This window comes from Mustelus asterias, chromosome 16 (assembly GCF_964213995.1).
Source record: "Mustelus asterias chromosome 16, sMusAst1.hap1.1, whole genome shotgun sequence".
NCBI lineage: Eukaryota > Metazoa > Chordata > Chondrichthyes > Carcharhiniformes > Triakidae > Mustelus > Mustelus asterias.
Genome location: NC_135816.1, coordinates 23,376,583 through 23,400,227, shown reverse-complemented (window position 1 = coordinate 23,400,227; position 23,645 = coordinate 23,376,583). Strand labels below are relative to the sequence as shown.

General features: G+C 41.8%; 2 protein-coding genes across 3 annotated transcripts in view; one reads left to right on the top strand and one right to left on the bottom strand.

Annotated features, from left to right (window-relative positions):
- Positions 1-4,299, top strand: part of LOC144505049 (rho GTPase-activating protein 7) — a 156,930-nt gene extending 152,631 nt beyond the window's left edge. For both annotated transcript variants that reach the window (XM_078230758.1, XM_078230759.1), the window contains exons 12-14: positions 11-228; positions 2,454-2,627; positions 4,011-4,299. In XM_078230758.1, the coding sequence (XP_078086884.1) occupies positions 11-228; positions 2,454-2,627; positions 4,011-4,128 (510 nt within the window). In that variant the 3' untranslated portion in view covers positions 4,129-4,299. The remainder of the gene's footprint in view (positions 1-10; positions 229-2,453; positions 2,628-4,010) is intronic.
- A 1,899-nt stretch (positions 4,300-6,198) lies between these two features.
- Positions 6,199-23,645, bottom strand: part of rars1 (arginyl-tRNA synthetase 1) — a 36,718-nt gene continuing 19,271 nt past the window's right edge. The window contains exons 8-15 of the mRNA XM_078230760.1: positions 21,612-21,741; positions 19,370-19,474; positions 17,801-17,979; positions 15,900-16,009; positions 15,199-15,304; positions 13,703-13,875; positions 9,323-9,570; positions 6,199-8,131 (exon numbers count right to left, since the gene is read on the bottom strand). Of these exons, the coding sequence (XP_078086886.1) occupies positions 8,022-8,131; positions 9,323-9,570; positions 13,703-13,875; positions 15,199-15,304; positions 15,900-16,009; positions 17,801-17,979; positions 19,370-19,474; positions 21,612-21,741 (1,161 nt within the window). The 3' untranslated portion in view covers positions 6,199-8,021. The remainder of the gene's footprint in view (positions 8,132-9,322; positions 9,571-13,702; positions 13,876-15,198; positions 15,305-15,899; positions 16,010-17,800; positions 17,980-19,369; positions 19,475-21,611; positions 21,742-23,645) is intronic.

The window sequence follows — 23,645 nt, the reverse complement described above, 5'->3', positions numbered from 1 at the left end:
GTACTTTCAGGTTGATGACAATCATCCCTTGCGGCTATGGAAAGTATCCACGGAACTGGAAAGGCCACCAGAGGAGATTCTGAACCATTTGCTTCGGGAACATCACCTTTGGGAAGAAGACCTCCTTCACTCAAAAGTCATTGAGACTCTAGATGATGAGACTGAGATCTATCATTACACCATCAGCAGTACGTTCCCACACCCAGCCAAAGACTACACAGTTTTGAGGTAAACAACAAGGATTTAATCTCAATTTGTATATGCGCCTATCTTAGAAACATACATTTTAGTAATTTCCTTAGAGACAGAATCCTTTGCTCAGACTTTGGCAGTATTGTTAAGAAAAGCCTGATTTGTAAAATTGTTCACTGCGGAAGCAGTAATTTTCTCTTTCTTCACCTTCCCTTGACTCTCTTTTAATCTATCTGTACAATATGATGGTTTAGTCACGGGCAATAGGATTGATGGTGATTCCACTGAATTTGAGCAATTAGTTCTTAACAGCACAAAAAGATCTGCAGAATTTGCTATGGCGGCACGGAGGTTAGCACTGTTGCCTCACGGCACCAGGGAGCCGGGTTCGATTCCTGACTTGGGTCATTGTCTGTGCGGAGTCTGCACCTTCTCCCTGTGTCTGCGTGGGTTTCCTCCGGGTGCTCTGGTTCCCCCGCCCCCCACACAGTTTGAAAGATGTGCTGGTTAGGTGCATTGGCCATGCTAAATTCTCCTTCAGTGTACCCGAACAGGTGCCAGAGTGTGGCAACTGAGGGATTTTCACAGTAACTTCATTGCAGTGTTAATGTAAGCCTACTTGTGACACTAATAAATAAACTGGAGCAAGCCTATGGTCTTCTGACCGGCCACTGCATCTGCAACTGGGGAGCATCTATGTAAAAAGGATAGTGATACTATTTATGGAACCATCTGGATTCCATGGCTAGGACAAGAAATATGTAAAATGTTTTGGCATTAAGTTTTGGATTGATATACAATGTTGAGATGATGTAGGGGAAAATGGCTCCAGATATTACACACTACTTCCTGAGATGTACTTCAACAGCAACTTATATTTATATAATGCCTTTAACATTTTTAAGAATATTCTCTCATGTGATGTGGGGATTGCTGGTTAGGCTGGCATTTGTTGCCCCATCCCTACTTGTCCTTTCAGAAGGTGGTGACGAGCTGCTTCCTTGAATGGCAGCAATCCAGCTGATACAGATATACCCACAGTGCTGTTCGGAAAGGGAGTTCCAGCATTTTAATCCATTGATAGTGAAGGAATGGTGCTGTAGTTCCAGGTCAGGATGGTGTGAGACTGGGAGGGGATCTTGCCAGTGATGGTGTTCCCAAGCATTTGGTGCCCTTTTCCGTCTAGATGTTAGAGGTCATGGGTTGAGAAGGTGAAGTTGAAGGAAGCTTGCTGAGCTGCTGCAACGCATCTTGCTTGGAGTACAGACTGCTGACATTGTGTGCTGGTGATGGAGGAGGTGAAAGTTTAGGCTGCTGGATGGGATGCCATACAAGTTGGCTGTTTTCTTTTCTGGATGGTGGTTGCACGTCGCGAGCGTTGTTGCAGCCATACTCATCCAGGCAAGTGGGGAATATTCTATCATACTTATCCTGACTTGTGCCATGTAGGTGGTGGATGAACTTTGGGGATGCAGGAGGTGATAGTGTTCCAAACAGCAATATCAACCAAAATGTGACATTGAACCACAAACACTTGATCAAAGAAGTAGGTTTTGAGGAACCTCATGAAGGATGAAAGCAAAGTAGTGAGGCAGAGAGCTTTAGGGATTGAATTCCAGAACTTAGCGCCTTAGGCAGCTGAAGGCATAGTCGGCAAAGGTGGAGCAACTAACATTGGGAATGATCGAGGTCAGTTAGCGGAGGACTGACGGACTGGAGAAGATTAGAGATAAGTGAGGGGTGGGGCCATGAAGCGATTTGAAAATATGGATGACAATCTTAAAATTGAGGTGTTGCTTAACCATGTCAGTGAGCAGATGAATGAAATATGGACTTGCTGTAAGTTAGGACACAATCAGCAAGGTTTTGGATAATCCTCATATTTACGGAGGTTGAAAGTGGAAGGTTGGCCAGGATTTTCATTAATAAAGTCTCGAAATAGCAAAGGCATGAATAATGTTCCATCTTGGCTCAGTATTTTTTTAAATTATGAACTAATAAGAACAGCACAAATGTATTTGCCAACATTATGATTCAGGGGAAAAGGGTGTGTAAGACAGGAATGGGCATAAATGTGAAGGAAACATTTAAAAAATATGAGAAATAGGATCAGGAGTAGGCCAAGGACACCATCTGTGAGAATTCTTAACCTTTTCCAGAGTGGTCCATTCCTTTTGTGTAGAAAGCTCTAGAGTCAGGTGAGTTTCTGATGTGCCGTGGCAGCTATAAATGGAACTTTAACTGGTTTAATTTTGTTCCAGGGTTTGGCAGATAGACTCGCAAACAGGAATCTGTGTGCTAGGTGCCACTTTTGTCGATGCCAAAGAAGTTCATTTACTTGGAGTCCAAGCAAATGTGATCACGTCCGAGTATCTCATTGAACCAACCGGAGAACAAAAATCCAAGCTCTCTCATATCTGTCGAGTAGACACAAGGTAAATGGGAAGAATTCAAAGAGAGTTAATCTGGGTGCCGATGAGGAAGATCCTCAGGGTGTAAAAATTTTACTAGAATTATTGTTAATGGTATTTATAGTCCATGAATTTTAACGTGTTGCTCATGGTAAGACAGGAAATCATAGAAAATTTACCACACAAGGAGGCCATTTGGAAAGCCGTATCCATGTCCAATCTCACCTTCCTGCACTTGGTCCACAGTCCTCCAGTTTAGGTAGTCATCCAAATACATGAGAGTTGTTGCCTCTTCAAGCACTGAGTTCCAAGTCCTGAAAACCATCTGGATGAAAAAATGTTTCCTCCTCTCCCCTCTAATCTCTCTCATGTTTGCCCTAACTCTATGATCCTTCTGCTAAGGTAATTAGGTCATCCCTATTTACTCCATATAGTCACCAGTTAATATATTGCACCTCAATTAAGTCAGCTGCCTCTGTTTCTTCCAAGAAAAACAATCTTTCCTCAGTCCATTTTTCAGTCCTGGCCACATCTGCATAAATCTCTTCTGCACTCGCATTGCAATTACACCTTTCCTGTAATGTGGTGGGAACTGTATGCAGTAGTCAAGCTGTGGTCTAACCAGCACTTTTGTGTACAGTTCTAGCGTAATGTCATATTCTATTACATGGCTAGTAACAAAAACAGTGCCACGCCACCTTTGCAGGTCTATTCTATTGGAAGGATTTCTGCAGGCTTCAAAGATCAACATATACGCTGCAATCAAAGATAACATCTAGAAGCCTATAGCTTGCTTCTATGAATACTATGTTGGTCTCCCTGCATCTTCTCCCGATTTTATAATAGAGCACGGAACAAAGAAAATTAAAACACAGGAACAAGCCTGCACTGCCCATGTGAACTAAAACCCCCTACCCTTCCAGGGATCATATCCCTCTATTCCCATCCTATTGTTTGTCAAGACGTCCCTTTTAAAGTCACTATCGTATCTGCTTCCACTACCTCCCCCGGCAGCGAGTTCCAGGCATCCACCACCCTCTGTGTAAAAAAAAACTTGCCTCATACATCTCCTTTAAACCTTGCCCCTCGCACCTTAAACTTATGCCCCCAAGTAACCAACTCTCCACTCTGAGGGGGAAAAAGCTTCTGACTATCCACTCGTTCCATGTCCCTCACAATATTGTAGACTTCTATCAGATCGCCCCTTTAAAAATAGATCTACAAACTAACAATAATTTGCAGCTTTCTCACTGTAAGGCTTGTTATCATCATATCTTGAAACTCTGGGATGTTTAATTACAAGTGTTAGATAAATTTTTGTTGTTGTAGAGCAACTGGAAATTACAATGTGAGCCAGAATACAAAGTTTCAAAAACTCATTCATTCTGTCGCTCTGGTTTCTTGCAGGGGTCGAACTCCCGAATGGTACAACAGAGTATTTGGCTATCGCTGTGCTGCCGAACTCCTCAAGATTAGACACTCCTTCACAGCATCCGATGATGAATTACGGGAAACAAAAATTTGAAACAGTCATGCAGTTTTATCGTAGAATTATGTCTTTTTAAGTGCAATTCATCAGCAACTGGGAGTGCAAGCCAGCAACTGCAGCGATGATGACAGATTTGGGGTTAAGGGATAGTGGGGTGGGGAAGATCACCCAAAGCAAATTCACTCCTCTAATGATTTGATGGGAGTGGAGTAGGGGTGGGGGAAGAAGGCGGCACAGCGTTGGTTTCTCAGAAGTACTAACCAACATTGGAATATTCATGATCAACATATTCCAATCTAAATTATGATTGAATCTGGTCAAACGGCGGCAAGTTGCATTTCCCATTTATAAGCATATTTGCTGCATATTTTGGAGGGTACTTTAGCTCCTGGCCCAAAGTAACATCCCATTAACAAGCTGCCCACCCCCCACCCCGACATACAGGTGATTATTGCAATGGGAGACCACAGCAAGTCATAGGGTTCATCAACATCTCAGCAATAGGAAAGTGCGACATCTGTAACAAAGCAGCCCAGGCATTGTTTTCCATACCAAACAAAGATGTTTATTAACTTTTTTTTAAGGTCCCTACAACAAGTTTTTTTAGCCAAGAAGGCTGCCCGTGATGTGTTGGCTTAGAATTTGTTTTTAATCCCAACATTGTAGATCAACAAAATACAAAGTGCAAATGTAAACTTTCTCGCATTTACTTACAAAATGATTTTCCTCAATTTATAATCTAACTATGTGCCTCCTCAATAGAAGAGATTAACACTATAACTTTAACATTGTCCCCTGGTTCCCATAACTCTGTCGCTATTAAATGATGCAAATCCTTCTTTCATTCTGGATGGAGAGATGGTAATAAGTGAAGAGGCAGATGATCTTAACCATTAACATTTCCCATTTTTCACTGACTAATGTCAAATAAGCAATGGATGCAGAGCCCATTTTTTAAAAAAAAGTATGAACTATCCCTTTCCCATGGGAATTGAGACCTCAGTGATAGGAGCACAAAGAAAAACGGCACAGAACTCATTTTAAATGAAAACAGAAAATGCTGGAATACACAACAGGTCTAGCAACATCTGTGGACAGAGAAAGAGCTAATGGGAGAGACTTTATACACACACTCGTGAGTTTGAAAGGGGAGAGGGGGGGATCCTTTCTGCCACCTAATCACCCGAAGTTTTATGGGGTTTGGGGGAAAATGAGGACAAGAGTTGGATGGCCACCACCGCATGTACTTTACCCAGCTTTAGCTGCACAGGTGGTTGTCGGGCAATGGAAAACTCTTTCATCACCCTCCACCTCCACCACTCTTGAACCCAGACCCACCAACTTCACTGACATCTGATCTCCTCTATTTGAGGGTAAGTTCAGGGACAGCAGGACTGCTGATAGTACGAGCAGTGGTCACCACCTGTGGTTGGTGCTGCTGGAATTAAAGATATGCCCACCAAACCAATCAGTCAGCAACTCTTAAGGCAAGACTTCCTTTCGAGGAATGAGCACAAGTCTTGCTTTAAAGGAATTATCGCTGCTCCTACGGTTAAATTGCTCTTCCTGACCTTTTAGCTGGAGGGTGAGGGAATGGGAGTGTGGCACCCCATAAAATCCAGCTCAATGTGTCTGGTCATCACCTTTCTTCAAACACCTGAAATGTTCACTCTTTTTCTCTCTCCAGCTTCTGCCAGGCCCTGTGAGTATTCACAGCATCAACAGTATTCTGTTTGCAGAACTAACTTTAGCCTTGCAGTTATTTGAGGCAGGTACCCTCTATACCACCAAAGTTCTTAGCAAATTGCATTTGGAAGAATGGCCAAAATGAACAGACCACACTGTCTTGCTTCATGTTCATGGCATATTTAAAACTTAGCTCAAACGGTATTGAATAACAGGAAATGAAATAAATAATGGAAGTTGATGAACCAAGAGTTTGTCAAGAAGAAACCAGTTTTGGAGTAAACTTAGGGAAGATTGCTTTCATTTATGACGAGGAAGTTAATAGGCCGAATTAAAATTTCAGAACATTTGACATTCATCATGGAGTTTCCAGCACAGCTGTTTTAAGTTTTTTAATTGTATAACCGTTGATCTTTAGAGGTCTTTTCTTATTCTGCAACTGAATAGTGTAAATGTGTGACTTGCTTTACTTTGTACCAGATAAAGTAACCACAATGGTCACTTGGCAACAGAGACCAAGCGAGGGGAAGACGTAAGGTCCTTCCTCTCCTATTTTATGTGAAAATGGTTATTGAATTTCCAACTAGAGCTTCAACATTCAGGCAAGATATCACAAATCTCACTGTCAAACAAACAATTGATCCTTTATCTACCCAACTGTGACGACCTTGTTCGCTGCTCCTGTTTACTGATCAATAGTACAAAAGACACATCTGGGACAATTGTAATTTGATCAGATAGTGCCTGTTGACCAAATTAAAGTTACCCCCATTGTTCCCTGCTCCTGTCTAAAGCTGACAAACGAGTGATGACAGTTTGAAATAATATATGGCCTGTCAGCTTTATTCATGGTGACTGGGAAAAAGATTAGCAAGGGGGGAAAAAATCAATTCTGCAGAATGTCTAGTAGGTCCAAGTGTAAATTAATTGAATCATTAATTAGTGGTTCAATTCATATTCCTTATAACAAGTTTAACATTTTTTATATTTTATATTGTTTCACTTAAGACGTACAAGGTATTACTCGATGGCAAGTTTAAGGATACTGAGCTGTCGATCACTTTGATTTTTCTACGCAGCTGCTGAACCTTGGTATAAGGCCTGTCTTTCGAGATGCTGGATTGCCAAAAAAAAATTAACTGCAGATATTTATGTTAAGTGAACCATTTCTGATATTACTTAATGCCAAGATTAAGGAAATCAAATTACATTTTTATCTATTTATGTGCATCTATACATTTTGTACTTTCATTATGTAAATATATTTACTGCATCTTAAAACTCCCATGTCCATCAGTTGATTATCCTACTTATTAAATATATGACAGAAGCAACTGCATGTGTCTTGTTTCCCTTGTAACACGAAATGTAGCCCACCATGCTACATTGCCTCTTGCGCCTGTCATTTTAAAATTAAATCACAAAGCACCATGTTGCTGCAGTAATTTATTTTATTCCTCACGTTCAGTTGGAGTAAAGTGCTAGCAGTCAGTCTGCTTTCAACCTGGGATTACTACCCCCATCGCCTAAAGCACAAGCTTGTATTTCAGTGCTGGGAACCAGGGTTGGTTAATGGAATTTTGATGACAGTTTCAAAACTATCAGCAAATACATTATTCTGTACAATATCACTATTTTCGTTCTCGAGATGGGCAGTAAATGCTAGTCTCGCCAATGACAGGTACATTGTAAATTACCCTTGAAGGTGCTGGTGAGCTGCTTTTTTAAACTGCTGCAGTCCATGTGGTGTAGGTACACCCACAGAGTTCCAAGTCAGGAGGGGAACTTGCAGGTGCTGGTATTCCCATGTTCGATTCCCTGTGAAAAATGGCTGATATGTACTTACCAGGAAATAAGGTAGTTGTGTTAACCTTCCTGTTACACTCCCTCTGCAACATCCAAGAAGGGCTGCCAACTTTTACAAATACATGCTCCAGAGTTCTTGTAAAAGACTGGTGCAGTTTTAGAGAGACTACAGGGGTGGAATATTGCAGGTGACAGTTCTTGTCCCTTGTGTGGAGTGCATAAACTATTGCAGTGTGTTCATCACTACCACTTTTATAGGGAGCATATGGAACTTTGTCTCTGGTTCCTTTCAGCAAATATCAGGGTCTACCCTACCCCCACCCCACCCGCATACTAACAATGAACAGATGTTCTTTACTTTAGGTTTTTATTTAAGATACAGAAACACAGCATCAAAGTGTTCATAATGATGGTTACAGCAAAGGCAAAGCACCAAATCACATCCTCTGAACAGGTTTGAGTCCCAGGATAGAAAAACTCTTCGCCATGACAGCAGCAGTAGCATCACACAGCAGCATCCGCCACATGTTCACTTTGACAACTTCACCTGCAGTAAAATGGAGACATATTAAAAGCTGGCAATCACAAACAGGAAATCAAATACCTACAGTTAAGAAATAGGGGAGCACCATGATATACGATTAGCCTCACAGATTTGCTTTTAGATATATTGATTTGTTCTGCATTTAGCCTTGCAAATTATTTCACTTGAGTCATGATTTTTGTGGTAGCTACAGCCACAATCTCAATAGTCCCTTTAACAAGACCTTTTAAAAAAAAGACTCAATTGTGAACGTTTCAACTTCTTTCCTTTTGAGGGGTTGTGGTGAAAAAAAGCTTTTTAGCAAAAACTACCAAAAATACAGAGTAAAACACTGCAGCTTCCAAATTCAGAAAAGCACAATATCTCTTCCTTTATCTGTCCAGCAAGTCAATATTACATCCTGAAAGAACAGCATCATGTGAAGCGACTGCAGATCCAGGTAAAGTAAATGGTTTTCCTTTAAACCATCCAATTTTGGCCAGCTTTTGTGACTCCCATGTCTATCTGTCTGAAATTGCAACTGCTACCAACCTCAAACATCAGTTAAGATTGAGCATCTGATTTATAAACAGGTATTATTCGTAAGAATTTATTTGACCATAGCTCTTTAGGTATCATCCTTAATTTAACTTTCACATTGAATTCTAAACTGAAGAACCTTCTTGTCTAAAATAGCCCATCATACCACTGTGCAAAATACAAAGAATTTCAGATCTTCACCCAATCTCACTCGACTTGAAGGAAGACATTGTATCTCAGTTAACAGCGTTCGTTTTTAAGCCAGAGTGTCCTCACTTCAGGATTTGAGCACAAACATTTTAAAAAGAGTGTTGCACTGTCATGATGCCGTTCCAATGTAACACTAAAGAAAAGCCCCATTTTTCTGTTTAGGCAGACAAAGAGTCGAGATTTCCTGTGTGTGAATCGATTCTTCTCACTCAACCTTCTTCAAAAAAAATTTATCTCATTGCTTTGTCTGACCCCGTTGTGTATATTTATCTACATTAAGACTAACTTTCAAAAGTAATCAATCAGCTGTGAAGATCTTTGAGCCATCCGGACCACATGAAACTGTTACCAATACCATTTGGAAGGCATTTTGCTGACAGTCACTACTGTTGTTCTGACAATATTTTTTAAACAACAGCTGACGACAAAGAACAATGCAATATGCAGAAATGCAGTTTGACTCACCTGTCTGCCTGTCCTTCTCCACACAGTAACAGTTGTCATAGAACTCTGTGAAGGTAGTGGCCAGTTCAAAGAGGTAATCGCAGAGGGTATGCAGATACAGGTCATCCAGGATCTTCTTTATGATTTCTGGGAATCGCAGAATGCATTTACCCAACTTCCATTCCTTCTCATGATTTAGCAGGATGGCTGTTTCTGCAGCTGCTTTCTGCAAGGTTGCGTCATCGATGTTTGCAAGTCGACTTATGGATCTGCAAAGGATGTCACATTTTAAATCGATCGCAACTGCAGTTTGTCATAATTAATCCACTGCATACTGAGAAACCCAACGGCTTTCTTTCAGGGATGCATTACACCGTCAATGGCACATTCAGGGTGGCACAGTGGTTAGCACAGGGACCCAGGTTCAATTCCGGCCTCGGGTCACTGTAGAGTTTGCACACTCTCCCCATGTCTGCGTGGGTTTCCTCCCACAGTCCAAAGACTTGCAGATTAGGTTTATTGGCCATGGTAAGTTGACCCTTAGTGTCAGGGAGATTAGCAGGGGATAGGGCCTGGATGGGATTGTGGTCAGTGCAGGCTCGAAGGGCTGAATGGCCTCCTTCTGCACTGTAGGGATTCTGTGATTTCTAAACACTTTCCACGTAGGATCTAATAAAGGAAAGACTGCGCCATGGTGAAAGTCTGGAATGGATTCAGATCTCGGTGTGAGCACTATTAAGAGGACATTCCAAGTAAGGGTTTGTGGTTTTTGATACAATTGCTCCACCAAGAATACAGAAGATGGATGACCTATCAAAGGTTTTCTATAAACAGCTGTTCACTGGCTCCTCTTCTCCTGACAGTCTATTCAAGAAAGTAGCTACGCAGCAAATCAAACACAAGTCAACTCCTTTCCACCCGAGAGTGCAATAAGTTTAATTCTCAAACATAATTTCTCCTCTGTGCACTGAAGGTCTGCACTTATCTATATTTTAATATCACCCATGAGATCCACCAAACACAGGCAGTAAAAGCATGGAGGGAGAAAAACGCATATGTATACCTTGATTGACATTCTATGACTGAACTTGCGAGTCAAATTTGAGTCGTTAATGTTATGATTCGCCAGAATCCAATTCCTACAGCTTGCTGGGATAAAGTTGATACCGGAACTACTACTGCTGAAGCAGAGATGACCAAGATGAGATCTAGTAGAGGGTTTTAAAATGCTGAAGGGATTCGATAGCTAGGGCTAATGAGGTAAAACTATGTGCTCTGGTTATTCATAAAGAGTCAATTAAAAATTGTGACCAAAATAATAAGATGGAGATTGAAATAAAAAACCGAAAATGTTGGAAATACTCAGCAAGTCCAGCAGTTAATGCTTCAGGTCGATGATCTTTCATCAGAGGTTGATGGATCATGAAATGCTTTGTCACAGGAGTTAAGAGAGATCATAACATCTTTTAAGGCAAAACTGGATAAATATTTGAAACAGGGTAGATACAGAACTGAATAATTAGTTTTTGGCTACAGAGCAAAGAGCCAGTGAGCTGAACAGTACTGGAAACAGATTTCCATAGTTGAATGGGGATGGTCCCCTCTAGTGACAGAACTCCAGTATTACAGCAGCACAACATGCCAGATTTAACAGTTTTTATTCGTTGATGGGACTTGGGTGTGACTGGCCATGCTCTAATTGGCCTTGTGAAGGTTGTGGTGGACCACCCTTCTTGAAGCACTGTGATCCATTAAGTGCAGATACTCCCACAATGCCATTACACAGGGAGTTTCAGGATTCTGATTCACCAACAATAAAGAAACGATGGTGGAGTAAATGGCGCATTGTCTGGCGTTATCAACCGGAACTCTCGGGTAACCGGAACTTCTGACACCTAAAGTCTTTTTGAAAGGCGGTCACTTCCAATGCCCAGATAATGCATTCTTTAAAAAAAAACAGCAGATTGTAAATCTGCAGTTGTTGGTCTTAGGCTTTAAATGGAAATGATTTAATTATTGGGTTAGTTTTGGTTATTGCGCCTGAACAAAGATACACCATGCAAAAAGTGACAGCTCGATTTCTTTGAAAAGATATGCTTGAAGGCCATGGTGTTTTTACTGTGATGCCTTGCTGTGCTAGGGCTACTGCCCAGCTGATTCCCCTAATCCCTCAAAGACAGACAGCACCTTGTCCTGTGACTGGAGTAATGTAACTCACTGTTAACTAGCATTTTTGATTAACCTATACCACCCGTTCCCCAACCATGCCGGGGAACAAAGATTTTATTGTACTCCGGCTGGTCCTGTTAGGTTTCTGATCAATGATGACCTGCAGGATGTTGAAGGTGGGTATTTGACATCGGTAATGCTGTTGAAAGTCAAAGGAAAGGTGACTAAACTCTTTCTTGTTTGAGATGGCACTTTGCTTGAGCATTTCTTGCCATTTCATAGTCCTAGAGTCATTAAGTTTATTTACAGGTCACAAGTAAGGCTTACATTAACACTGCAATGAAGTTACCATGAATTTTCCCTAGTTGTCACACTACAGCGCCTGTTCAAGTCAGTGCACCTAACCAGCACTTTCAGACTGTGGGAGGAAACCGGAGCACCCGAAGGAAACCCACGCAGACACGGGGGGAACATGCAAACTCCACACAAACAGTGACCCAAACCAGGAATCAAGCCCAGGTCCCTGGCGCTGTGAGGCAGCCGTGCTCACCACTGTGCCACCCCATGTTATCCAGGAGTTGCTGCAGGCAGGCATGAATTGCTTCATTATCTGAGGAGTTATGAGTAGGACTGACCACTGTGCAATCACCAGACAACATACCTACTTCTGACCTTATGATGGAGGGAAGGTCATTGATGGAGTAGCTCAAGATAATTAGGTCATGGACATTGCCCTGATGAATTCCTACAGCCATGTCCAGGAGCTGAAATGATCAGCTTACATCGAACACAACCATCTTCCTTTGCATCATGTATAACCTAGCTACCGGAAAGATTTCTCCCCGGTGTCAATTTTATAACGGCTCGCCGATCCCACACTTGGTCAGATAGATAATAAAAGGATGTGCTGAGAATATGTTTAAATGAATAAAGCATCCAATGGGCTCTCACTATATTTTCTGCTTGCAACGTGAATAAAAGATATTTTTTTAACATTTATTTTTTTTAATGTTATAGAAGGCAGAATTAAAAAGATATTACCACAGATTAAAGTGGGTAAAAAGTTAGACATGTTGTTATGCCTGAAGAGTTGTTATAATTCTCAGCGGAGTCGGTGATGGATTAGTAATCCAGAGATCCTGGTGAATGCTCTGAGGACATGGGTAATGATGGAATTTGAACTCAGTTGATAAATCGGGAATATAAGTAATGGTGACCATGAAACTACTGATTGTCATAAAAACCTAGTTGGTTCTAAAGTCCTTTAGGGAAGGAAATCGGACATCTTTATCTGTCTGGTCTACATGTGACTCATGAGCATAGCAATCTTCAAAAGCAATTAGGAATGTGAAGAGAAGGGAATAAAAAAAACTTTTGAAATTGCATCACAACAATCCCTCATCACCCTACAAGCCAATGCTTTCCTACAGCTCGCTGAGAACCTCTAGTGGCACAAACTAGATACTGAAGCTTCAAATGATAGAACAATACAGCATAGGAATAGGCCCTTCGGCCCACCTATTGTATTTCTGCTTTAAAGAGACAGAAAATTATTTCATCAACGAGGGATGTTTTAAGATTTAACTTGCAAATAGGTCGTCACGGTCTCTCCATTTCTTAAATAAGACAAGGTTTCTGCATGTTTTGGTGCCTTTATGCCACACACCAACCTTTGCTTACACTGGCTGAAGAGTTGTGAAATAGCAACGTGTTATTTTTCGGAACAAGTGGCAAGGATTTGGATTCTTCTCAGAAAGCATTTTGATTTGGGGGCTCCCGACAATGCAACATACTCCTCTAACATGGACGCCGGTGCACGTTATACCACTGCTGCAGCATAACCAATTAAGACAAACTGCTAATCTGAGTTGCTCACTGACATAAAGTTTATTTATTAGTCACAAGTAAAGCTTACATTAACACTGCAATGAAGTTACTGTGAAACTCCCTGGTGCCTGTTCAGGTCAATGCAGCTAACCAGCACGTCTTTCAGAATGTGGGAGGAAACTCGGAGCATTCGGAGGAAACCCACGCAGACACGTGGAGAATGTGCAAACTCTATACACACACACACACACACACACACAGTGACTCAAGCCAGGAATTGAACCTGGTTCCCTGGCGCTGTGAGGCAGCAGTGCTAAAGACTGCTACCGTGCACCTAGATCACCAGTATGCTCACAAATACTACCATATCCCATAAACAGTAACATTTCCTCAGAGGTGTCTCACCTGATTCTAGTGAAGGCGTACAGCAAATAGGCCGCAGTGTTTCCCCTGTCATCCAACATTTTGTCGAAAGAGAAGATATAGTCATTTAACCTATTATGCGAGAGGTCAGCATATTTGATACAACCAAATGCAACAGCTTCTTTTGCTGCCTTCAGCTCGTCAGGTGTCAAAACCTATAACAGGAAGGCAAAAACATTTTCAACAACAGCTACATTTAACGCGATGAGATGGTAATCAAATAAAGTATCCGTGACACTGAAATTTTGTGATCCCCGACATTAATCCACAACAATTACCAAAGTTCACAGAAATTGACCGTATGGAAGGCTATTCAGTCCAGAATGGAAGGGAAGGCAGGTTGCAACATAATACAGGAGCTGGAGAAGAGAATAGCAAGTCAAACAGTCTTGCTACATTCTCTTCCACTTTGCCAGACCATACCATTTCCATTTCAGACCTGCCTCACAACCCCTGACACCCTATTCACACATTCTCTGCCTAGCAAATATCCTTAATTTATTTTATTATGGTTCTTAACACCAATTCAGCCATTTAATCAGCTTCGGTTTCTTTTTAAAATTTTACTAGTCATTCTAGTATCGTATCTGTATGTATTCCACTCCCCCTCCCCACCTCTCCCATTTTCTCTGTTCCCTTCCATTTGTTGTATTCCTTTTTAGCTGCTGTTCAGTTTGACATTTTTTCCAGTTCTGAAGTACGATATATTAACTTGACATCTTTCCATTAATGTTGACTGACTCGATTATTTTCAAATATTTTCTGTTGACGTTTAAATAAAGAACCCTTCAAGGTCTTGCCTTTCCCCATCGGTGTAACCTCCTCCGCATTTGGGCACCATAGTCCCAACACTCTTCACCCGACCATTAGATCAGCCGTCTAGACCCTAAGCTATGGAATTCCTTCTTTAAACCTCTTAGCTCAACACCTTAAAATCTTTAAGCAAACATCCCAATATCCACCTCTAGCTCAGCATCAATTTTCTCTGAGACACCTTTGAAGAGTCTTATGACATTTTCCAAAGTTGCCACAATCTGAAGGGTGTTATCCCTGCAACAAAAGACTCAAATATGGTTTGTAGTAACCCTCCCTATGTTTATTTAAAAACACTGAACAAAGAATCTCACTACCTCCACGACAAGGAGAATTACTTTCTCTCAGAGGGTCATTCACCTTTGGAATTCTCTCTTCCCAAGAGCGCAGAGGAGATAGGGTTACCAACATATTTACGGTAGAGGTAGATAGATTTTTAACTCACAAAAGATATCAGAGGTAGTCAGGAATATTGAGTTGAGGCCACAATCAGATCAGCCATAATCTTATTGAATGGCGGAATAGGCTCGAGGGTCCAAATGGCCTGCTCCTAATTTATATGTTCGTATTAATACATAAATCTCACACCAGCTTGCCACATGTTTCTTTTCTTGTAAGGTTATGAGAAAAGGTATGAGTAACAAAGTATGACTGAAATTAATTACCTTCTCTCGTTCCTTCATCAACAGCTTATCCATTGATCTTTTCAGACCTTCTTGGAGTAGTTCAGCCAATCGCACAGTTTCACCTGATCTTGTTTTGAACTTTTTTCTGTGAACCAATGCCAAAATAAAATGCTGATATATAAAGAGATTTGCACATGTTCTTGCTTTATTGCTCAAAATATATATTAATCTTTCCAGCTCCCAGAAATTTACGGAAACCCAGAAATGTTGCAGGCTATTATTGGACAGTTACATTTTTGCAATCAGGCTTGTGTGTGACTTCTAGCTCCACTCTTCACTTGAGGCAACATGCAAGTTCTCATCAATGTAACTCAATTGTCGAAAGGCTACGTTCTTTTCTGCACCAGTCTGGGCTTCTGAATTATATTTCACACTCTTCGGTTTTGTCAATTTATCCTGAATTGCAGTCTGGGGGCCCTGGGTTGAAAGGGGCTAAACACATTCCATGTTGGGACATTACACCAAGTAGAGCAGACCATCACTCCTTGCTTTAGAAGAATATGAGGTTCTGAGAGGTGAAAGGAGGTATGTGACCCTACCGCACTGCTGTTTCAGAAGCTCCAAACACTTTAAAAATTGCAAGTACTGTACAAGGTTTTTGGAGGAGAATCATAATTCAGTATGCAAAGGATCATTATGTGCCAGGAAACCAAGCAACAAGAATTCTTAAGAACACTTACTTATCTTCACCTAACACCACACCAAATCCAGTATGCTCCACTCTGATCTGTTTGGGGTCATACCAGCCAATCATCTGGGCTGCAGCAAAGACCGTCTGGAAATGGACACTCTGGGGTGGAAGGTAAAACATGATTAGAATCACAACATGGGAATACAAGCAATTTACAAAAACACTGATGGAATGGTAATTTCTGGCAACCACCTGATGCTTAGTTCTCAGAATTTACACACACACCTCCTCCTTTCTGTGGCAGTCCCTCAGGGTCGAGGGTGACTTGCTTCCACTCCGAGGGGGAGGGGGTGCGCTCTGCGGTGGCTGAGTCGACCAATCTTGGAGCTGCAGACTCTGCCACACATGGGGCAGGTGGTGCTTGATGAAGTGGGTGGAACGATCTAGATTCTGTGCTTTCTTCCCACTGTTTGCACTTGGCCTCCAAATGCTCCGCTCAGCAATGTTCGAGGAGGCTTGCACCTTTGCGAATGCTTCTTCTCCAGTTCTAGGCAAAGTGATTCCCATGTGTGAGTGGGGATGTTGCATTTATTTAGGGAGGCTTTCAGAGCGTCCGTGTAGCGTTTCCTCAGCCGTCCTGGTAAGTGCCTGCCATTGCAGAGCTTGGAATAGAACACTTGTTTCAGGAGTCTTGTATTGGGCATGTGGATAATGTGGCCCACCTATCTCAGCTGGTCAAGGGCGACCAGTGCCTCAATACTGGGGATATTGGCAAGGGAAAGAATGCTCTCATTGGTATGCCTATCCTGCCAGTAGATTTTGCAGAGCAACGTTGGTGATATCGCTCCAGGGATTTAAGGTGTCTGCTGTACATTGCCCATGTTTCGGATGCATACAGGAGAGCGGCGACCACAGCTGCTCTGCGGACCATGAGCCTGGTGCTGGGTTTGAGGTCTCGTTCTTCAAACACTCTGTTCCTCAGGCATCTGAAGACTGCATTGTCGCATTGGAGTTGATGCTGGATTTCATCATTGCTGTCTGCTCGTGTCAAGAGGGGGCTCCCAAGGTATGGGAAATGATCCACGTTGCCCAGGGCTCATCATGGATCTTGACGGCTGGGGGGCAGTTTTGTGTAAGAGGAACATGTTGGTAGGGAACCTTTGTTTGCCGGATGTTTAGTCGGAGGCCCATTCTCTCATACGCCTCGACGATGGTTTGTAGCTCAGCCTCAGCGTGCGCGCACACAGACACTGTCTGTGTACTGCAGCTCGATAACAGAAGTTAGGGTGGTCTTGGCTCTAGCCTGGAGGAATTGAAGGTTGAACAGCTTCCCACTAGTCCTGTAGATTAGCTCCACCCCGGTGAGGAGCTTCAAGGTGATGGAATGGAGTGTTGCAGTGAGGAAAATGGAGAGCATTGGCACGATGATGCAGTTGGACCCCAGTTTGCACTCGTATTGGGTCTGTGATGATTCCGTTGGGGAGGGTCACAGCTTGCATGTCACCGTGAAACAAGCGGAGGATGGTGATGAATTTAACACACACCAGAATGACAGTGACGGCGTGGAGAAGCTACTTGCTAATTTAAATGAGAATTTTGCACTCGCATGCAAATACTATTTAATATACTTCACTTACTTGATCCACCAGTAAGTCACATTAATTTTGCGCTCAACAGGTGAGGCTTTTCACCATTAGAGAACTTAAATATTTCCCACTTCTGATACACAATGTGACCACTGAACCGTCTGGGATTGAGTATACGGTTTCCATTTGCCATGCCAAATATATATTTTTTATGGAGTTACTGACTGTCAATATCTACAGTATATTTTTGAAGTAGTGAAGCTGGAATCCCAAACGAGTGGACGAAATTAACCTCAAAACACTTTGCAGTTGCAATGCGAATAATAAAGCAGCAGCAGTGTATCTATCCATGGATCAAACCTACCTGCCCGATATCCACAACATAGATAATTATATCAGCCTTCTCATCAAAAATCCTGTGTCGAAGAGCCGCTAAGTCTGATGTGTCATATGTGTACCCTCCGTCTGATTTTTCTATCGTCAGGGGCAACGAGCATCCGTGTGGAAAAACAATCTTTCGGCCCTCGTCAAGCTCTACCAAACCTGCCAGAATAATTGATGCAACCTGGATTTAGCCATCTGTACGGTGACAATACAAAACAAAGCTCTACTGGTTATAATTATTTTCAGAGGCAATTGCAAGAGAGTTAATAAGCCTGCATGCGATGGTTCATTACTCTTATCTTTCAGGCTGGATTTCATCACATTTCACCTTTATTGACTGCACCGCCTGTAGGTAACTGTTAGCAAAAAAGAACCCCACCAAAATATAGAGCCCCATCTGAACAAAAGCACCCCTATGAAGTTCCCAGGAAACATGAAAAGTGCTCATTATCAGTCATGAAAGCAAAATACAGTGGATGCTGGGGATCTGAAATTAAAAACAGAAAACGCTGAATAGACAATCGGTCTGGCAGCATCTGTGGAGAGAGAAACAGTTAATGTTCCCAGTCCAATATGTTCTGAAGAGTCATACCGGGCTTGAAATTTTAAGTCTGTTTCTCTCTCCACAGATGCTGCCATACCAGTTGAGTTTCTCCAAGCATTTCCTTTTTTTATTTATTAGGTGCAATCCCATCTCCAGATTCAGAAAAAATTACAAACTGGACAAAAATTTACTTATGACACAATGCAAACTCCTCAGTAACTCAAAAGTCCTTGCCTGATAATTTGGTTCTTCTTATGTGCACTTAAATTAAGCAGCTTTGAATTAACAGGAATAGACCAGGTTTGCTTGAAGTCATTCCCAGCTATCTATCAATGTATGGGTTGGGAAGCATTTTCTGATCAGGGCCAGTGTGATCTCCTGGACTCGTTTCGATCGCCTCAGGGGGTCGGAGAGGAATTTCCCAGATTTTCTTTTCCCCATATTGGCCCTGGGGTTTTCACTCTGGGTTTTCGCCTCTCCCTGGAGATCACATGGTCTGGAATGGGGGGGTGGGGGTGAGTTAATAGGTTGTGATGAACAAAGCATCGTAGCTGTGAGGGACAGCTCGGTGGATAGGATATTAGGATGTAGATAGGCTGGAAAATTGGGCGGGGATCCTGGTTTCAGGATTCAATCCTGGACCGGGGAGCGGCGCGGGCTTGGAGGGCCGAAGGGCCTGTTCCTGTGCTGTATTGTTCTTTGTATGCATTTATTGTCTGGCTCCTTATGATTCTCTTGATCAAAGAAAAAATTTCATGGGTGAAAATTACTTCAAAGTGTGCAGTTCCATTGACAACTAGAGAGCAATTTTAGTTATTTAATTAAAAATGTAGATTTTAGAAAAATAATACAGCACATTTCAGTATGCCAGCAAGGAGTGACATTTGGACTTTAAAAATCTAAATTTCTAAAACAGCGATGATTCACAAAGCTACAACTTGTATCAGGGATTTCAGAGTAATTTTAATTTAGTCCCAGCATTCCCCATTCCAGTCTTATTTTTACCTTTTTCCTCAAATAATTTAACAATGTCATTCATCATGTCGTGGTAATACGATTCGCCCCTTTCAATCACTTTTACATCAAGAGCGTCATAGATTTTCTGGAATTCTACAAAAGAAACCATTAAAAACATGAGGAAAAGCACTCAAACTGAAAAAACTGGTGTAAACCAGAGAACAAAAGACACAGAACACTCGTATCAACGAGGGAAGCAGGAAGCACAGCATCCTCTGGTATCAATGAAATCAAATGCAGACGTTTGTGCTTTACAAAATAACTCAAAACCCGATTACCCCAAACAAAACATCCCATTACTCTGCCAACCCTCCTCTCTCCATCACACTTGAGAAGCTATGCCATTAATAGGCACAGCCGAGGAGATGTATACGGCAGTAAAAAGCTGCAGTCTGAGAACATCTCACTTGATATAATAACTGGCTAGCAGAGCTCTGAAAGCCCCAACTTACTAAACTAGCAATGCTCCTCCTGAAGTTCTATCACCACTTGGAAAAGGCAAACACTTTCACAGACTTAATCATAGGAACGTACAAAGAAAAGCACAGATCTCACTCATTGCTCAGCTTATGAACGTGGCCACAAATATTGGCAACCAGTGTAGACTACATCCAATGCATTGCCCTCATCGACACACCTGGTCACCTCATTGAAAAATTCAGTCTGGTTGGTCAGACATGACCTCCCCTTAACAAAACCATGCTGATTGTTCTTGATTAATTGCTGCCTCTCCATATGCAGATTAATTCTGTCTCTCAGAACTGCTTCCAATAGTTTCCCCATCACTGAGGTTAGACTGACTGGCTTGTAGTTTCCTGGTTTATCCCTTTCTCCCTTCCTGAATAATGGTACCACATTGGATGTCCTCCAGCACCTCGCCTATGACCAGATAGGAATTGAAAATTATTGCCTGCTATTTCCTCCCTTGCCTCAATCAACAGCCTGGGATAAATTTCACCCAGCCCTGGAGATTTATCTACTTTGAAGCCTGTCAAACCATTCAGAATGTCCTCTCTATGTTCATTTTGTTAGTTGTATCACAGTCCTCCTTGATTTTTATACCCACATAGTTCCTCTCAGTAGTGAGTGCCGACACAAAGTATTCATTTAGAACCCTACCTATGCCCTCCAGCACCACACACACAATATTGATTTGGTCCTTCATCGGCACTACTCTTTCCCTAGTTATCTTTTCATCCTTCATATACTTGTAAAACAACTTGGGATTTTCCTTTACTTTACCTGCCAGTATCCTTTCATGTCCCCTTTTTGCTCTCCTAATTTTTAAATTCCCTCTTGCACATTCTATACTCCTCTTGGGCTTCTGCTGTTTTAAGCCCTCGATGTCTGTATATCCCTCTATATCCAGAGCTCATTGAATTTGTTGGTCCCACCCTTTTTCTTTATTGGAGCATGTTGACCCTGTACTCTTCCTATTTCCTTCTTGAATATGTTCCACTGTTCTGTCACAGATTCAACCAAAAGTGGCTGCTCCCAGTCCACTCTGGCCAGATCACATCAGACCTTAGCAAAATCGACCTTCCCGCAGTTTAGAACTTTGAATTCAGGCCCTCTTGCCCTTTTCCACAACAATCTTGAATCTAACATGCACTTTTAAAAAAAGGATTTTCCATAACATATGAAAAAGACACAAGGAGGTAAAGATTGTTTGAGAGAAATATTGTTGCAGGAACATTGGAAAAAAAAGGTTATTCAGCTCCCATTAAGTTAAATAATGGCTGATTTGTACCCAGACCATATTCATCAGTCTCTGATTTACATCCCCCAATACTCTTACCTAAAAAACACTATCTGCACTTTGAAAGTTTCAACCATCAAACTAAAATATACCTCTATTGTCCCACAGAGAGCTGGTTTGCCCTTCTTGACAAATCCAAGCTAAATCCTTTGCTTTGTTTTAAGTTTATTTATTAGTCACAAGTAGGCTTAACACTGCAATGAAGTTACTGTGACAATCATCTAGTCACCAAGCTCCGTCGCCTGTTCTGGTACACTGAGGGAGAATTTAGCATGGCCACGTCTTTTGGACTGTGGGAGGAAACAGGAGCACCTGGAGAAAACCCATGCAGACACGAGGAGAACATGCAGACTCCACACAGGATCGAAGGGAATCGAAGCCGGGTCTCCGGCGCCGTAGGAGGCAGTGCTAACCACTGTTCCACCATGCCGCCCATGATGTTGGATTCCCTTAACTTGATTTCTAGCTTACCCTTCCGAGAAACATCACAGATCATATTCCAGGCCTTAATAATTTCTGGATTGTGGCTCTGCAGCAACACCACACACTCATATGCTCGCTTCTTAAAGGCTTCCTCCTCATCAAATCTTTTTTTGGATTCCTGTAAACATATAGTAATTACTGAGAATTTCAAAACGTTAGTAAAGGACAGGACTGTTCTATCCTTGGTTATAATAAAGCATTGCGCTTAAAAAAATTTTGATAATGGATTCCAATTCTAGAGGGGTAGGATTGAAAAGCAGTGAAATGTTAAACTTGATCAGACCGCACCTGGGCTCCTGTGAACAGACCTGGGCTCCTAATTATAAGACATTAAGCCACGTGAGAAGTTGCAAAAAAATATTTATCACAATATGGAGCCAAGACGTTAGACAGGGTAGCCGTAGAGAAGATTCTACTTCCGGGCAACCCCAAAGCCAGAGGCCATAAATTTAGGATTGCCACTAATAAGACCAGTTGGGAATTCAGAATAAACTTCTTTATCCAGAGCATGGTGAGACTGTGAAACACTCCACCACAGGGAGTAGTTGAAGGGAATATCAGAGATGCATTTAAGCAAGAGTTTGATGAGCACAAGGTTATGCTAATTGTTATAAATGAAGAGTGGTGTGAGGAACATCATGTTTCACATAAACATTGCTATGGGGAAGGTGAGTTTCTGTTTCTGTGCTCTGCGTTCTATGTAACTCTTTGAATATAAAGCAGTATTTTATATACATAATTGAAGATTACATTCCAGTAATCTGCAGTCAGCACACCACAAATTTAATCTTTCAGCAAAGTTTGTACGGTATGACATCTTCATGGAGCATTCAACGTTGTCTTGACAACCATCATAATAAGACACCTTCCATTCAGCGAAGACTGATCAGGTATAACATTTATGCATAAATTAGAGACTGATGAGTGAGTGACAGTAACTACAATGGCAATGCCATCTGGTATTTGAGATGATAAACTGCTGGAGCAGATCCTGATCAGCAAGATGAGCTCATTTCCACGCAATTAGTCCAACATAATCATCATTCACCATTTAAAATGTGAAATATCTATGTTAAATCAACAAACAATGGAACAAAACGTTTGGCTCTACTGTTATGCTAAAATTTATTTCAAATCCATCGACAGTTGACTATTATAAAAGATCTGGGAAAATTACATTCACTCAGGGGAGCAATGGGGATGTGGCTAATATTCAAGTTCCAACTCAGCACAACACACCAAGGAGGACAAGCTTAATAATTTTTTCCGTATAATAAATGGCAAGTTCCTGATCTCAGCTTTGACTTTGTGGGAGGACTTGGGAAGGAAGTATCAGGAAGGTCATTCTTATCAGGGGGACAGCCTGGGTAAGATGTTCTTTCGGAGTTGGTGCAGACTCAATGGGCCAAATGGCCGCTTTCTGCACTGTACGGATTCTATGGTTCTTCTACGACATTTTGCTTTGATGAAGATCTATGCATAAACCTAATTAATGCATAACATTATGTATTAGATGCTCCCAGTCATTTTTTAAAATTCTTTCGTTAGTGTGCCATTAAGAGATGTTTGTTTAAATTATGCTCAAGACCTTATCTGATGTCATTGTTGCCGAGCTGTCTACGAGGAGTCCTTTTATTTCTCCTTGAGTGGCTTAAATGGGGTTTGTTTATTTTTACTTTGGGAATTAGTTTTATGACCCTGTCAGGAGAAAAGAAATGTCCGCAGGTGTGGTGATAGGAGCTGTTTCATTTTCAGCTCTGAGCTGCAGATTTTAGCTTAGAAGGGCATGGTCAACAGACTGAAAGCAGTGTCTCTCGCTCCCTGGTTTTGGGAAATGCTGCTGGTGTAGAAATATTGCTGTTGGTGGCTTGACCACACAGCCTCCCTTTAGTTCTGGGAAGCTGTCCGGACTTCAAACTGTTCTGAGTGCATTAGTACAGCTGTGGCATTCATCCAAAGGACTCAGTTCCAGTTTAATGTGAGCATTAATTAGCCTTTGCTGTGTTAAACCTGTGAAAAGGG